The sequence below is a fragment of the Eufriesea mexicana genome, unplaced genomic scaffold (genome assembly GCF_001483705.2).
Source record: "Eufriesea mexicana isolate 0111107269 unplaced genomic scaffold, ASM148370v2 scaffold657, whole genome shotgun sequence".
Taxonomy (NCBI): domain Eukaryota; kingdom Metazoa; phylum Arthropoda; class Insecta; order Hymenoptera; family Apidae; genus Eufriesea; species Eufriesea mexicana.
The window spans coordinates 372,476-388,211 of record NW_016908821.1 but is presented as its reverse complement, the minus strand read 5'-3'; the positions used below and the strand labels follow the sequence as shown (position 1 = coordinate 388,211).

At 25.9% G+C, this 15,736-nt stretch overlaps 4 protein-coding genes across 5 annotated transcripts in view; 1 reads left to right on the top strand and 3 right to left on the bottom strand.

The window, feature by feature from the left end:
* The window catches only part of Mpcp1 (Mitochondrial phosphate carrier protein 1), a 3,401-nt gene extending 3,008 nt beyond the window's left edge, over nt 1–393 (top strand). For both annotated transcript variants that reach the window (XM_017898279.1, XM_017898280.1), the window contains one exon: nt 24–393. In XM_017898279.1, coding sequence (XP_017753768.1) covers nt 24–251 — 228 coding nt within the window. In that variant the 3' untranslated portion in view covers nt 252–393. The remainder of the gene's footprint in view (nt 1–23) is intronic.
* Nucleotides 394–1,794: 1,401 nt separating this feature from the next.
* On the bottom strand, nt 1,795–5,244 carry LOC108546297 (solute carrier family 26 member 6). Its single transcript, XM_017898308.1, has 11 exons — nt 5,212–5,244; nt 4,595–4,801; nt 4,254–4,526; nt 3,863–4,038; nt 3,638–3,802; nt 3,454–3,558; nt 3,245–3,378; nt 3,012–3,174; nt 2,717–2,917; nt 2,370–2,618; nt 1,795–2,289 (listed from the first exon to the last, which is right to left on the bottom strand). Exons 2-11 carry the CDS (start codon nt 4,695–4,697, stop codon nt 1,852–1,854), a joined length of 2,007 nt encoding a protein of 668 aa, XP_017753797.1. The 5' UTR covers nt 4,698–4,801; nt 5,212–5,244; the 3' UTR covers nt 1,795–1,851.
* Nucleotides 5,245–6,161: 917 nt separating this feature from the next.
* Nucleotides 6,162–9,910, bottom strand: LOC108546301 (zinc finger protein 235). Its single transcript, XM_017898311.1, has 7 exons — nt 9,810–9,910; nt 8,081–8,893; nt 7,811–8,014; nt 7,483–7,716; nt 7,160–7,410; nt 6,686–7,079; nt 6,162–6,449 (listed from the first exon to the last, which is right to left on the bottom strand). Exons 2-7 carry the CDS (start codon nt 8,852–8,854, stop codon nt 6,177–6,179), a joined length of 2,130 nt encoding a protein of 709 aa, XP_017753800.1. The 5' UTR covers nt 8,855–8,893; nt 9,810–9,910; the 3' UTR covers nt 6,162–6,176.
* A 4,796-nt stretch (nt 9,911–14,706) lies between these two features.
* Wnk (Wnk kinase) overlaps nt 14,707–15,736 on the bottom strand; it is a 13,954-nt gene continuing 12,924 nt past the window's right edge. Inside the window, exon 21 of the mRNA XM_017898375.1 lies at nt 14,707–15,733. Within this exon, the coding sequence (XP_017753864.1) occupies nt 15,471–15,733 (263 nt within the window). The 3' untranslated portion in view covers nt 14,707–15,470. The remainder of the gene's footprint in view (nt 15,734–15,736) is intronic.

Sequence of the window (15,736 nt, the reverse complement as noted above, 5' to 3'; positions counted from 1 at the left end):
AAATATATATTTTTTTAATACAGGTTGTATCGAAATTGAATCAAGAAAAAGAGGCATCAGCTGTTGATGTTTTGAGGAAACTTGGTTTTCGTGGTGTGTGGAAGGGTCTTGGTCCTCGAATTATTATGATCGGTACTTTAACAGCAGCACAATGGTTCATTTATGATGCAGTAAAAGTATGGCTCCGTATGCCGCGCCCACCACCACCAGAGATGCCAGAATCACTTAAGAAGAAGTACGGACTAGCTTAATTATCAAACATCAATGATATTTTTAATTGAATCAATTACAGTTAGAAAAAAGAACATAGATAAATTACATTATTTCTTCACAGTACATTGTCGAACAATGTTTTGCCATACATTTCAAGTATTTATTCTGTAATACAGATATCAGTGCAGGTCATCACTGCCCCCAAATTAGATATATAATATGGTATGAATTATAGTAATTTGCTACCAGTTCTGTAATTATAAAAGAGGTGGCACATTTATAAAAATCTGATAGTGACAGTAAGTTACCTATTGTAACCAAAAACTGTTACTTTGTATATAGAGTGATCACTGTAAATAAATAATCTGTGATTGCTCAATTAATTTATAGTCTTGGTTGCCCTTTCCCTTATATACTACAGTTTGTAGAAGTATTAGTTACATGTATACTTTATTAAAATCTTTCAAATATAACCTATGTATTTTATGATTATATACAAGGTTTATATAAACATAAGTACATTTATAGAAAAAATATAGTATAATATACTTAATGTAATTTGTTGCATTCTGAATTTATAAATTGTACTTACAATTGTACATGCATGCACATGCGCGCACGCACATATTCATACACACTTGCATAGTTATGCTGTGAAAGAGTAAGCAAAAAAATACATTTTATTTTATCTTCTAGAAGTGACTGTTTTTCTTGTTCTAAATAGAATATATAATATTTTAGTTCTATTTTAATAATTTCATCTCTTAATCTCACTAGATCTGTTAAGTCAATAAATTTTTTATAAGATACATTTAGCATTTATGTAGTTACATAAAAATTTGAATACAGCCATTTACAAAATTAAAATATATATGCTTATAAATTGTTAATAAGTAAGTACTAATTCTTCAGTAACAAGGTTTTACTATTTGCTTATTTTATATACAAAGATTGAAGAATTTTTTAAATATACGTATATATATAGTCGATATTAAAAATATTGTTTAACATGTTTTTTTGAGATAATAAGTACGCAGTATAAAAATGAATGTAATAGAACTAAAAATAATTTTGAATATACTTTTTCTTACAATGTTTGCAAAATCAATTTGAATTTTGTTTAATATTATAGTATTATAATATAATATTATATAATAGCGCACGCTTAACTGTCGCATATCTTGCATGCATGGCGCGGTGTTATCTTTATCAATTATTATTTCTACTGTGTTCCATTAACTTATAGATGATTCGAACAATATGATACATTTGTAAATTTTTGTATAAGCGACTACCTGATTAATACCAAAATGACATCACTAATATTGTCGATACTCAGAATTATTTGCAATTTGTAACTATAGCAGTAAAATAAAAAACTTGTTCATTAACTTTGAATTTCATCTTCATTCGTGAATTTTGTTTAACATATCAAATATTTAAAAGAACTTGAACTTTTCGTGAACTATTGTCACTAATATTCAGCAATTAATTGACGCTCTATTGTTTTATCCCCTAAACTGTTTCGAAAATTGTAATACTTGTACTTTTACACTTTACTAATTTTTTGAGTGCACTATATTGTTCAAAATAACCATAATATAATTTGTAATTTGTAAGTATGATGAATTGCATATATTATCTTGAATACAGTTCTCTTTCTAAATACGTTTTGGCATCCTGTATAGTTGCAAAAATCTTAAATGTAAGTGCTCCATGTAAATATAAATCACATTTTTTGATAGTTTCGAAAATGGGACTAGTACAACTTACAAGATAAAAGTGTATATCAATTTGTTGAAATTCTTTCATTACTGAATTTAGTGTAATGACGCCGCTAGAGTCTATATAACTTAATGAACTCATATCCATTATTACACATTGTAATTCTTGTTTGTCTTCCGACTCTTCTGTATCCATATAAATTCCCTTTTCTCTTAACTTTGTTTTATGTTCTATAATTTTTTTTGGATTTATTCCAATTAATTTATACAATTCCGATTTGAAATGGCTAGTATTTGCAAAATTTAATGTTCCACAGTAATGAAAAATTTTGATGCCAGGGATTTCTATTGCCTGAAAATAATTCAAATATATTAATTGCAAGCTGGTCTTCTTATTTAAAAAATATTATTAATTATACAGAAATAATATACCGCTTTAAATCTACTCATATCTAAGTACAAATCTGTATTTGGTATGTGTCCCAATAAACAAATATATGGTCTAAGACTTTGCAATAAAATGATTGCAAGTGATATTATTATTCCAGCTAGCAAACCAATATCAATATTTACTATTATGACTGTCAAGAATGTTGATATCCAAATTAGTGCATCACATTTACTTAATTTCCAGAATTTTATAAGCTGGCTGGCTTGCTGAAACATTCCTTTTAAAGCTACCTAAAGATAAAAGTTAATATAATATTATAATGTATTATATATGTTTCAATACTTATCAAGATTTCTTTAATAACTTTCATTTCAACTTTTATACTTACAACGATAATTGATGCAAGAACAGATCTTGGTAAAGGTTCAAAAAATGGGCCAACCCACAAAAGGATTGTAAGTAATATTATACATGATACAACACTAGCTATTTGTGTTCGACCACCAACAGTTTGTTGAATTAAAGATCTACTTAAGGATGCTGATACTGGCATACATAGAAAGAAAGATCCAACTATATTACTCAAACCCTAAAATTATAATTTATATACATATGTATGTGCATATAATGTTAATTAATGTTTTTTAAAACAATATTAAAAAATTGTGCTCTGTTTAACATACCATAGCAAGAAGTTCTTGATTCGAATTAATTTTGTAATTAAACTTTTGTGCAAATATTAGAGCCATTGATATGGTAATGGTATAAGAAACCATAGTTATAGCAATACTATCTGTTGCTACTAGATGTAACAAATCAAATGTTGGAACTGTTGGAGCTGGTAATCTGTTAATTCAAAAAATTAGAAAACCTCAATTATATTCACAAAACAGAATGAAATTAAAAGTTTACATACCCTGTAGGAATATCACCCACAACTTGAATGTTATATTTGTCAGAAAAACAAAGATATTTTGAAATTAAAGTTCCACTCACAACTGCAATTAGTTCGATTGGAATTGGAATACTGCACTTTTTACTTACCCATGGCTAGTAATGAAAGAATAATAGAATTATATTGTTTATAGATATTGTAATAAAACCACATTAATTACTAAAAATTACCTTTAAAAATTCATTATTACATACAAGACTAGCAACTGTTATCAATGATATAAGAACAGCAGTTAAATTTGTATTTTGTATTTCTTTAAAAATATCTACCAATGTCTGAAATAATTGTATCATTTAATTTCTGTATCTCTAATTAAATTACTTTTAAAAAAGATATGTCATATTTTATACATACAAAAATAAACTTAAAATATCCTTTTTGTCTTGGTACTTTCAAGCCTAATAGGTCTTTAATTTGGGATATTAAAACACAAACTGCTGCACCAGTTGTAAAACTATTCACTAATGGATCACTGAGCAATGTGCTTATAATACCCAAATGAAATATATACATTATGATCTAAAAATATAATCATTATTTTGCTGTCACAAGATATAAAATGAATATATGAAAAATTACCTGAAATATTCCAACCATGAGTGTGACTGCTGTTGCTACTTGCATTGGTGTATATAAATATTCCATAGGTAAATTAGATAATGTAGTTGTAGCATTTGGACTTGCAATTTCATTGTGTGGTACTGAATAAGATGCCACTGTTTTCCCAGTCATCAAGCAAACCACAGCGAATGTCCCTGATGAGTGGCAATAATGTTTCATTGTTCTAGCTTGTCTAATAAGTTGTTATTAAAAGGAGTTATTTGTAACATTTCTGTAATAGAAGTAGTATTTTTACAAAGTTTGTGTACATCAAATGTAAAACACTAAAGAGATCTTCATCTTGATGAAATATTGAATGCTTTCTCCTGTTTTGCTATACTTCTAAAATATAATATAACTTTTTTCTTACCCATAGACACATGCCTAGATGTGCCAAAGAAAAAGTATACTAAAACAGGAAAAAATGCCATATATATTCCAACTACTGGTGGTACATTTCCCAAAAGTGCATAAGCCATGCCTTGAGGAATATGCATAATTGCTACAGTTAAGCCAGAAATTATATCAGACATTATACTTTCTTTCCAGTTATAATCTCTTAGCCAATGTATTGATGGAATTGCAGATATAAAACATGATCTCCAGTTTTTATGTTTTAAATCACTTATTACATCTTGAAAATCTATAAAAAATTGACATTTTGCATGTGTTGCTTAAATTAATATTAATTAAATTTTGTTTCTTACATACCAAATGTTCTGGGCTTTTCATAATGATAATCCTCATTTAAAGTTTCTTGTTCATACACAGGTCTTTCTAAATGTACTTGTAACAATGCATCATGCTTCTCCATATTGATAATAATTTAAAAATTAATTATTGAACTTTGCTCAATAAAAAATACTTAAAATTTGATCTCTTATCTATTTTACTTTACTCTCAGATATGTATGTAGGTCTGTAACAAACAACAAATAATGTTAATATTTTAATTATAAATATATTAAATTTGTATATTGTTAAACCAAAATATTAAAAATTGTTATAGTTATTAACTAAAATACAAAATATATTTATATTTAAAAAAAAGATAAAGAGAACCTTTATTAGATAAATATCAGATAAAAATTTCTGTTATATAATTATTCATGAAAAAAAATAATTTCTCATATTATTGGTAGTAATATAATACCATATTCAATAGTTAATGATCTAATCATTTAAACTTACAATATTTGAAAATTATAAAAAAATTTATAGTTAATTCTATCACATGTATTTAAATTTAATAAATTAATTTTCAATTAATATCGAAAATGTCTTTTTAATGATTACTTAATATTATATATATTTTATATTTTTGTTTACCTTACTTTCTGCTATCTTCAATATTTTCTACTTATTTATAAAAGAATTAAGAAATCAGAATTTTAGAGCAATTGCAAGAATTACACCTTTATACTTTATTACAAAACGAACACTGATTTAACTAATACGATGAGTATTGCGCATATGCATACGCACTATGTCGAATCACTTCATACTTATCATGTGACAGAACTAAATATATATGGTGGAACAAACATATTAACATCAGTTGGTATATACGTAACCATGTATTTGTGGATTTATGACATTCGAAAAAATATTTATCATTTTAAAACATTTAATTTTATACATACACATTTAATTTAGTTATAATCAATGAAAGGAGAATAATTAAAAACCATATAAATATCAAAACATTAGCGTTAGTTATTTCTCTTATTTTAATATGATTTTCATACAAGTTCTAATTAAAAAAATTATTTTTACCCGTTTTTTTTTGTGTTAATAATTCTTGAGACATTTGTATGAAAATTCGATTTATAAATTTTAGCTTTCCTTACTCTTACAATATTTTGTACCTGCGTACATTACATAAGTATAATTACATGAAAATTACAATAAAATAAGTATATATTAAAACACTACTAATAACAATTGTATCTACAATGTAAATACCTAGTATACAATAAAAATGAAGTATATTTATATATACATATTCTATTTTAAACACACTTATGTATGTTATACTTTTCTATAAAGTATATATCTGAATTTTTATGAAGATACGTAGATACATGAATATTTCGAACATTACACGATTTATATATTTATTAAATTAATATTTCCTATGCAATCATCTATAGCAAAAAAAAAAATGATACATAAATATCTTTATGTTATGCGTAATTCTCTATGATATTTCAGTTTCGTTTTATTTTAAGAAACTATTATTTTATTATGATACTTTTTCTGACAGTTATTGAGTGGTAGTTCAAAAATGCAGATCAAGCCGTTTCATCGTTACTTCCACTAAGTATACGCGTGTTATGATAATTCCGTTTCGTTCCATATCCTCCTGAATGTTGAGTTTCGTACATTTTTCGATTTTCTAGATAACGACGATAATTATTTTCACGCTTTCTTCGTTGTTCTTCTGCTTGTTGCCTTAACTTTTCAGGGTTCATGTGTGTCGTCACCATATGCCTCGTCAACGAGCTCATAAATTTATAGGTGATGCCACATACGTCACATGAAAGTATTTCTTCATTTGCCCCTTGCTAAAATTTACAAATAAGAGGGGTACCATACATTATGATTAAATCATGTTTACAAAAGGTTGAAAATTAAATTCCTTTTCTTATTTTAAGTTGGTATTATATAATTTCCTTCATTTTACATAGTACGTACAAGTTGCAGAAAATATGAGAGAAGTGACAAGAAGTATATGAAAACATTTTTTTTTCTTACGAGACCCGAACGATTTATACACTAAGATCGTATTGATCATACGTACTTGTTGATGTACCATCATATGTCTCTGCAAATTGTTCAATCTGTTGAACTCTCGACCACAAACCTCACAGTCAAATTTCTTATCAGGATCATGATACTTTTTATGTAGACTCAGATCAGTTGCATGTAAGAATGACTTATGACATACATCGCATGTGTGGGTCCGCTGATCACCAGCCAAATGCGACTGCTCGTGTTTGACCAGACTAGCTTTATCTACGAAGCGACGACCACAGTAAATGCACGGAAGAGGTCGAGATTGTGAATTATGAAGCGTCAAGTGACGACGTAGAGCGGTAGATGTTGGAAAGTTTTTATGACACTCGAGGCACTGAAATGGTCGGTCACCAGTATGAGTTTTTCTGTGACGGGCTAAAGAATTTTGATCTGGATACCTGAAATGTAAATAAAAAAATTAGTTTTAAAATTAAGAATACAAAGATATAATAATGGACAAATGTATGTAAAATATTACCTTTTAGGACACAAATCACATGGGAAATTTCTTGTTGTAATATCTTCTTCACGAGCATGTTTCAATCTATTGTGTCGAAGTAATTGGAACGATGTTTTAAAGCTTTTATTACAAATATCACATTTTAAGTTATCTGTTGTTGGTATAATAACTTGAGTTCTTTTTTGTCCGTGTTCATCCTCGGATATTATCAGGGAAATAGTCACGGTATTATCTTCATTATCGAGATCAACAGGAGATACCACAGAACTCTAAAAAATAACACAGACAAAAGTAAGAAAATGCTTTTAACGTACATTTTTTAAAGAAATTTTTAAAAATACCTGTTTATTAATATGTGTAGATTTGAGTTCATGATCTGGCATAGAGTAAGATTCTTCTTCTACTTGTCTGGCATTCGGTTGAGATTTAATTTGTGATTCCTTGCCTTCATAATCATCACTGTTCTCTGCAATAGCGTAATGACCATCTTCAGTTAAATATACTGGCTGTAACGTACCAGTTTCATCTTTAAAGTATAATTGACCGTCTTCATCTTCATGTAGAAATATTTGGTCCTAAAATTTTAAATGAATAAAGATTTATTTAATTTGATAAATTAAAAAAAAGAAAGTAAAAGGTAAGTTTAAACATCCAATTTTTAATAAATACCTGAGAATTTTCCTTTTCTTGATTTTGATTAGTATCTGAGTTAGTTGTTTCCCACGTTTGCTCTTCATTTTCTATTGGTGTGGCATCATAAGAATACTGTTCATTATCATCCACTGTCTGTGCAACATACAATGTTTCTATGTTATCTGCTTCATAATAAATTGTTCCACCAATTGGTATAGTATTTTCATCAAGTTGTTCCATCTAAAAATAAAAATGTTACTTTTACAAATGATAATAATTATAACGAAATAATTTAATAATACAAACCTTAATATAATGGGCATCTGAAAATTTATCTGCTTGTAATGTTTTCATCGAATTTTGCTTCTTTGTACCAAGAACTGTATACAATAGATTATTTTCAACATTCTTCACAATTTCATGACTTACAGTGTTATCAATAGTTTCATCATTATTCACATTATTTTTAAACTCGTGATTTGATTTAGATTTTTCTGCTTTATCCAAAGATTCTACATTGTCTCTAGAATCTGATCTATTTGCTTGTAATGGTAAGGAAATTACTTGATTATTTACATACTTTTTATCACCACCTAATATTCTTTGTCCTTGCAAAGATTCTGTGCAATGATTTAGTATATTAGATCCATCTTCAAATTTTAATTCATACTCTTCTTCTTCTTCTTCCATATCTTCATCTTGCCAATCCTCATCTACATCATATGCTACAACTTGTTTGTTATTACTTTTATGATACTGATCTCTTTTTTCCTGTTCTTTTTCACAATGTGTCTTGAAAACTGAATTATCTTCATCAAAAGCATAAACTTCCATTTCTGTCTTAATTTTTGTATTTTTATTTTCAGTGAATGTAACATCTTCTTGTGATGATTCTTCTTTGTCCTCTTCTATTTCTTCTATTATTTCTATGATTTCTTCTATTTCTGTTTCAACAGAATCCTCTGCAGTTTCTGATACTACTATAATATTTTCTTCTGTGATAGCATGCTTTAATACCTCTATCACATCTTTGTCATTATTAATATCTATCGTATCCAATATCTCATGTGATAATTCCATAATAGGATTTGACAAAATATTGATGTCCAAAAAGTGGCGCTTAAAAAACATAAACCATTTATATTTATTATACATATTATAATATAAGAAATCTTAAAATAATATGTTTAAATATTATTTTATCATTTTCACATACATATATTATAACTATGTCATAATATAATAATACAAAGAAAAAGAACTTTTCAACATATAATTTGCGATAATAACTCAATAAAATTTTATACTGAAAAAATTGACTGTTTAATAATGTAAAAATAATAATACAATCGATAACTCTTAAAATGCATTTCTTAGTTCTTCAATATATATTTATTATTGTTTTATATATAATTATCAACATATATTAAATAATGTGGCATTTAATTTATATTTTTTAACAATTAGGATGTACTTCTTTAAGAAATATCTAAATATATAATCTTATACATTACAAAAATATTTTATTATTCATTATTTTTAAAAGTTATGTTCATAAATTTTGTGTAAATATGAATAACGTAAATATTTGTATACCAAACATATTTTTTTAGTCATATAACGAAATAATATAAAAACAATCAAATATTACAGAAAAATTATAGTGTTATTATCCTCATCTATTCGTTTTTAAATTGATTTATACAGATATTTGAAAATTTTATATTATATGTATATTATGAACATACTTGTTAGATGCATAACATTATTTAATGTAATATTACATTTCAAAAGATAGAATCTGCACAAGAAGAAGATTGTTTAAAGCCTTGGAATAGACATTAGCATTTTATATATGACAAGAGGTACGCGGTTCACCAGTCGGTACGAAAATGTCTTGCATTTATCAACGGATAGCAAAATGGCTACAAAACGGCAGTGATATCCCTTTGAAAAAGTACATACTAATATGTTAAAATGTTAAAAATCTTATTTAAGAAATGAATAAATATGATTACAGTTTTATTCACTCTACCTGTGCTAAATAGTTGAAATGTGTAAGCGATATAGGAAAAAAGTTGTTTTTGCTCGGTCGATACGCGCCAATATAATATTTCTCTCTATACTTCCCCAGTAAGCAAGTGACGCCACCTTAAACATCATAAAGATGCATCTTTATCTTTACCAAAATAGGTTGCGCCAGTTGCATTCGTAAATAGGTTGACCTAAACATTACAAACAAGAATTATCTTTTCATTGGTTGATTGCTTCTAATAGATACATTTTAAATTTTATTTAAACTTCATGAATTATTTAAAAGTATTCATCTTATTTAATTTATTATTATATTTTATACCATGGTATATTGTTATAAACAATTTTCTTATAGATTTCTGTGAAAAATTACTATATAAAAAATGCTTCTTAAAAGAACTTACATTTTGTGAAAACATTTAAAATATTTTATGTAAGAAAAAAAATTTTAATTCATGAAAAATATTTATAATTTTCTATATAAATGACGTAATGTTGAATGGTAAAAAGAAATAATACTCGATATGTAAATTTTATTCAATATACTTATGATATTATATTTATATTCGATATTATAAGTTATATTCAATCTGTAGATTAGAAAGAACCTTATGTTCTAAAATAGGACATATGTAAATACTTGTGCGAAGCAGGTATTTTGTAGAAATATATATAAAGCCAGATCTTTTGGCAATATTCTGTTAATATTATACTAAATTTACTGTTTATTTATTTTTATTTTTTTTTATTTTATTTTTATTTTATATCAAAATTTCACAAATTAGAAATTAAATTAAAGTATAATATACATATATATATTTCAAATATCGATTTGAATAATTAACTTTAATAATATAAACAAATGAAAATTTAATATAGTAAAAGCAAAAAATAATTTAGTCGTTAATAATAAATAATATAATATTTTTCCAGGGTATTAATTTTATGTGAAATAATTCATTTATTAAGTTTCAAAATTAAGAAAATATCTAAATAATAATAATAATATAAATATCGACTGTAAACATTAAATAGAAACTTGTATATTGTATATATGGTATAAGAATGCAAAAGAGAACGATATTTTTGTAATAAATTATAAATTTGTTTAATAAATATAGATGATGCATAAATGTAAATATACACAATACACATGCACGCACACAATAAGTATAGTGTTTATTAGTCTACTATCGAAGAGGTTACTTGTTTTATCGTTTGACCATATTTATTTTTTATCGTCAAAAATGTGGTTTTATTTACTGCTTGCTAATTTTGCAACATTTCATTTTGTCATGGCTTCGTCTAATTTTGATTTTGAAGATACTTTAGTATTAATTCTCGGGTTGATTATTGGAATTATTGGATTCTTTGCTTGCATTGGTGTTTTCGCACGTCATCGAAATCGTATGGATCCAATATAAGTACTCGAAAATTCAACTAATAGTAAGTATATCATCAATAATTATGTTGTCATAAGTTATGCATAATTATTATTTCAAAAATTATTATTTAGATTCTAATTTATAGATAAATAGAGAAGTTATAATATTCTTTTTATATTTATGTTGTGGAACTTATAAATTAATAATGTTATAATTTTTATAATAAAATTATAAAAGACATGTGACCTTATTTTTTAATAAAAATAAAGGAGTAATAATACCATATATTATTCTTTCTAAATATAGTTTTCATAACTAATAATAAATTTTATGATAAATCATATTTGTAATCCTACATATTAAAATATTTTAAATCTACTAAAACTGTCTTTGATCTTTTGATGTTTTATGTAATAAATTATTTTATTTGAATTATACTGCCTGATCAGTAACTTATTTCATTTAAATTGCAGGCTATTCAATAGAATAAAAGAAGACATCATACAACTATTTTATATATTTTTGATAATATTAACATAAAATTATTATAAAAGTTACTTCTTAACTCTATATCAAGTATTAAGAGTTTTTGATAACTACAGCGATTTTTATAATTGTGAATTATATTTATGACTGTAGGTTACTTTTATATATTATTAGTGTAAGATAATTATCAAATAAATGTAAATAAAAATGTAGTGGTCCATAGATAAATATGAAAGTAACTATTTATTAGCTACATATTATTTTTTAATTTTTTTTAGCCTTTGTAATAAGCGATTTAAATGATTTTAATAGAATTCATAAAAAAAATTTGAATGCATTTATAATTTAGTATGTTTAAAAATTATGTAACATAAAAAATTATTGTTTAAAAATATAGTACATGCAATGTTAATTAAAAAGGTTATATATTGTCGTCTACATAATATATTCATAAATTTCACAAATATACAATGTATTAATTAACATCATAAACTACATCTTGATGCAATTATCTTTCAAGTAAGGAATGGAAGATAATATTATTCTGAGCACAGTTGCTAAATTATTCCAAATTCTTCTGTATTAATTAATTGAAGTCGCAAAGTAGTCCATATCAACAGAATTTCTATATATCTCTATAAATTACAACTTCTTCCCATAAAAGTGAAGGTTTAAAATTGATTTTCTTATCTTTTGCAATTTGTTGAATGCTGATGCATATCTAATCAGTCTTTACAAAATTTCTTATAGAATTTCACACAACATAGCTTACATAAGTTTTAAAGCATATATGAACTTATATACTAGTTAGCACAGGAAAGCTCTTTGATTATTTTTGTCTAAACATTTTTCATATTTTTCATTTTTATTACAAGCAAGATAATTGAACACTAATACAAGATAGAAAGTAATTAAATCTTTTTGTAATAGTTACATACAATTCTCTTAAAAAGCTTTTTTTTGTGTGCTCTAATCAATGAGCTTTAAATTTTTGTATATAATAATTTTAAATGTAATCTGTAAATAAATCTAATTAATTATATTACCCAAGATAAAGTTTTGCATGTTTATATCTGAAATCAGAAAAGCATGTTTTGACATACAAATTAAAAGAATTCGTTAGAATTTTAAGAAATTTGTTCAAAAAAAGAATTTGTAACAGTTTGTACAATTTATAGCTGTGTAACATAATGTTGTAACACAAGAAACATCTACATATTTTTTACATTTGCATTTCTAAAATATCGGATGATATATTTGTATGTTTAAAACAATATGATTATACAGTACATACAATGTATATATAAATCAACAAATTATCTGTGTAGACACACACACACTCGCGCGCGCGCGCGCGCATACACGCACACACACACTATATATATGCGCGCGCATATATGTAATATACACATATACATATGTATGCGTGTGCGTGTATATTTGCAGTTATGTGAATCTATTAAATAAATTAAATAATTTTAATAAATTAGTTCATAAAATTCTGATCCATCAATATGTACTAAGATTTTATGTGAGAATTTTTTAAATGTAGCAAAATATGTTTTACTTGTTTTTTGTCACATTTTCTGAAAAATATATCATAACACCTAAGTTTGAATGTACTAAGTTCAATTCCATTAAGTTAGATGCCATATTGGTAGAAAAGAATTATGATGAATTCATATTGTGATTTTTCTCGTATGTAACAGTGCTGTTTGGTATTCTTTGGTAAAACAACAAAAATGTTTTACAAAAAATTACTCCAATTATATCATTATCATAATACTACATATAGTTAAAATCACATTGTATTTGATATATTTGGAAGGAAGTAGTCCGTTGCAATGTTTTTAATGAAATAATATTCATTTCTATTGTCTTATTTCATTCATTTTGTCACATTCAGTGAATAAGATTGTAAAATTAAAATTTGTATCAAAGTATATTACTGTAAATTATTACATTTAAAGATAGTTTATTTTAGAAATTTCATATACTCAGCTTTTATTAACAAACAGAAGCTGCATTTTTATCGAAAGCCAATCCACCTAACAGTAAATGAATAGTATGTACATTAAGTATTACATGTTATGCATTTTCTTTGAGTATTATTTAATAAATTTATTTAAAAGTAACTATATAAGAGTAATTGCAATGTATTTCCATAAGAAATACGTACAATTATCTATATTATAATGTTTCGTTCAGCAGCCACATGAATTTATTACCAGGTGGATCAACTAAATTTAAGGTTTGACAATTATTTTTCTTTTTTGAGTAAATTTGAAGACAAAGTAACAAAATTGTAATGTATAAAACGTAAAACTAAAATGTGTATGAAAGAACTGAGTGAAATTTAATATAATTATGAGAAAACAGCAATGATTTAAAAATTGTAAGATAGTACATCATATTCAATTTCAAAATAGTTTTCAAAATTCTAATACTGATAATAATAAATTCATGCTGAAAGCAGTAGTAACTCGCAACATTAAAAGCGACGCAAACTGCAATTATTTGAACGAAATAAAGACAACATTATAATCACCAATAAACAGTAATAATATTTATAGTTATATAAACAAGCTATTCTTAATTATATTGCAAAATGCAATATATGATAGCACAGATGAAAATTTAAAATATATTTCTTGGGATTTAACACAAGTATTAAATTATTTTATTTTTAATATTGTTAAAATATGTATGAATTTCATACCTATGTCATGTTTCTATTGAGCTTTATTTTTTTCTTATTAGACTGAATATCTAGAATTTTCTAGCTTTATTTTTTCAGGATATGATTTAATTATCACAAATTATAGTGTTAAATAACAAAGATTCCTAAAATATTTAAAGGAATGAATTGTGCAAATGTATTTCAGAACATATCGTAAATGAAATGCCAATTAAAGTGAAATAAACTTTGATAAATTAAATATGTAATAATAAAAATATTGACAATCGAGTCTAAAAAAGATAATAGTTGATGTAATATTATATAAGATACATGGGACTGCTAACTAGTAACACATGACTTGTTTTTTAATTGAAGTAGGTAAAATCGCTAGAAATACATTAAAGCATAACAGTGACTATATTAATCATATTTCTTCTCTGCTTGACTTCAGCAATCGCATACATGCACGCACAACATACATTCTCTCTTTAAAGCATTCAGTATACATTAACAGTTATACATATACATCGAGCAGAATGGCTGTACACCATATCATTTATAAGACTAGCTGAGGCCTGTACTAATGTGGACTGTGCTATCAATGAATTGAGAGCATAAAAGGTCTTTTAATAAGCATTTTCACTAAAGAAGAATATTTACTACAATAAGGTATAAGCACAGTACATGTAAAGGCCTCTATCCTCAATTTCAATATCTTATTTCTTTTTCTTCCTTTTTTTCTTTCATCCAGAAACTTAATTCATTCATTTAAAATATTCTCTGTGTACGAATCGAGTGTTTTATTTATGTTGTGAGGCACATATCAAATGATTAATATTATGCTCACACGTAGACAACGAGAATATTTTAGCAATTACATACGGATGTTACAATAACGAATACATTCTAAATACTTTCATTCGTGCTTCCCCGCATACATATCCACGAGGACGAGGGTAGCAATACATATTAGCAAAACTATAATAGAATAACAATTGTAATAATGCATGATTCTCATACTAGTGGATAAAGGGCAACAAGTTTAAATAAAGAATGTATTACGGAAATGAATAAATTGGAAAATATAGACCATAACTTGCTGAAGATTACGTTATTGATCGATGTGAGAAGGAGGAGCTGTTGAATTGTCAACATTTGCAGCGTGCAAAGGTTCTGCTGGCGGTGTACCGTCATGAGAATTGCCTACATGTGGTGTAGCTGGTGTAGCTGGCTGAGACTGAGATGTTCCACTAGACGGAGCATATATTAGTCGATAGCCAGCTGGTAAGAAGAAACCCCCATGTGGTGTACAGCTAAATGTTTGAAAATTTGGTAATGTTTGATTTTCGTGATACTGGATGTAACCACTTCCTGCTG

Bases quoted from the DNA above. Each gene is read 5' to 3' on its own strand.
- LOC108546301 (XM_017898311.1), bottom strand. From the start codon at position 8,854: ATGGAATTATCACATGAGATATTGGATACGATAGATATTAATAATGAC. The intron at 8,015-8,080 runs GTTTGTATTATT...TTTTATTTTTAG, and splicing joins CAGATGCCCATTATATTAAG to ATGGAACAACTTGATGAAAA. The intron at 7,717-7,810 runs GTATTTATTAAA...TTAAAATTTTAG, and splicing joins AAGAAAAGGAAAATTCTCAG to GACCAAATATTTCTACATGA.
- LOC108546297 (XM_017898308.1), bottom strand. From the start codon at position 4,697: ATGGAGAAGCATGATGCATTGTTACAAGTACATTTAGAAAGACCTGTG. The intron at 3,559-3,637 runs GTATGTATAAAA...CAATTATTTCAG, and splicing joins GATATTTTAAGTTTATTTTT to ACATTGGTAGATATTTTTAA. The intron at 2,619-2,716 runs GTAAGTATAAAA...TTTTATCTTTAG, and splicing joins TTCTTGCATCAATTATCGTT to GTAGCTTTAAAAGGAATGTT.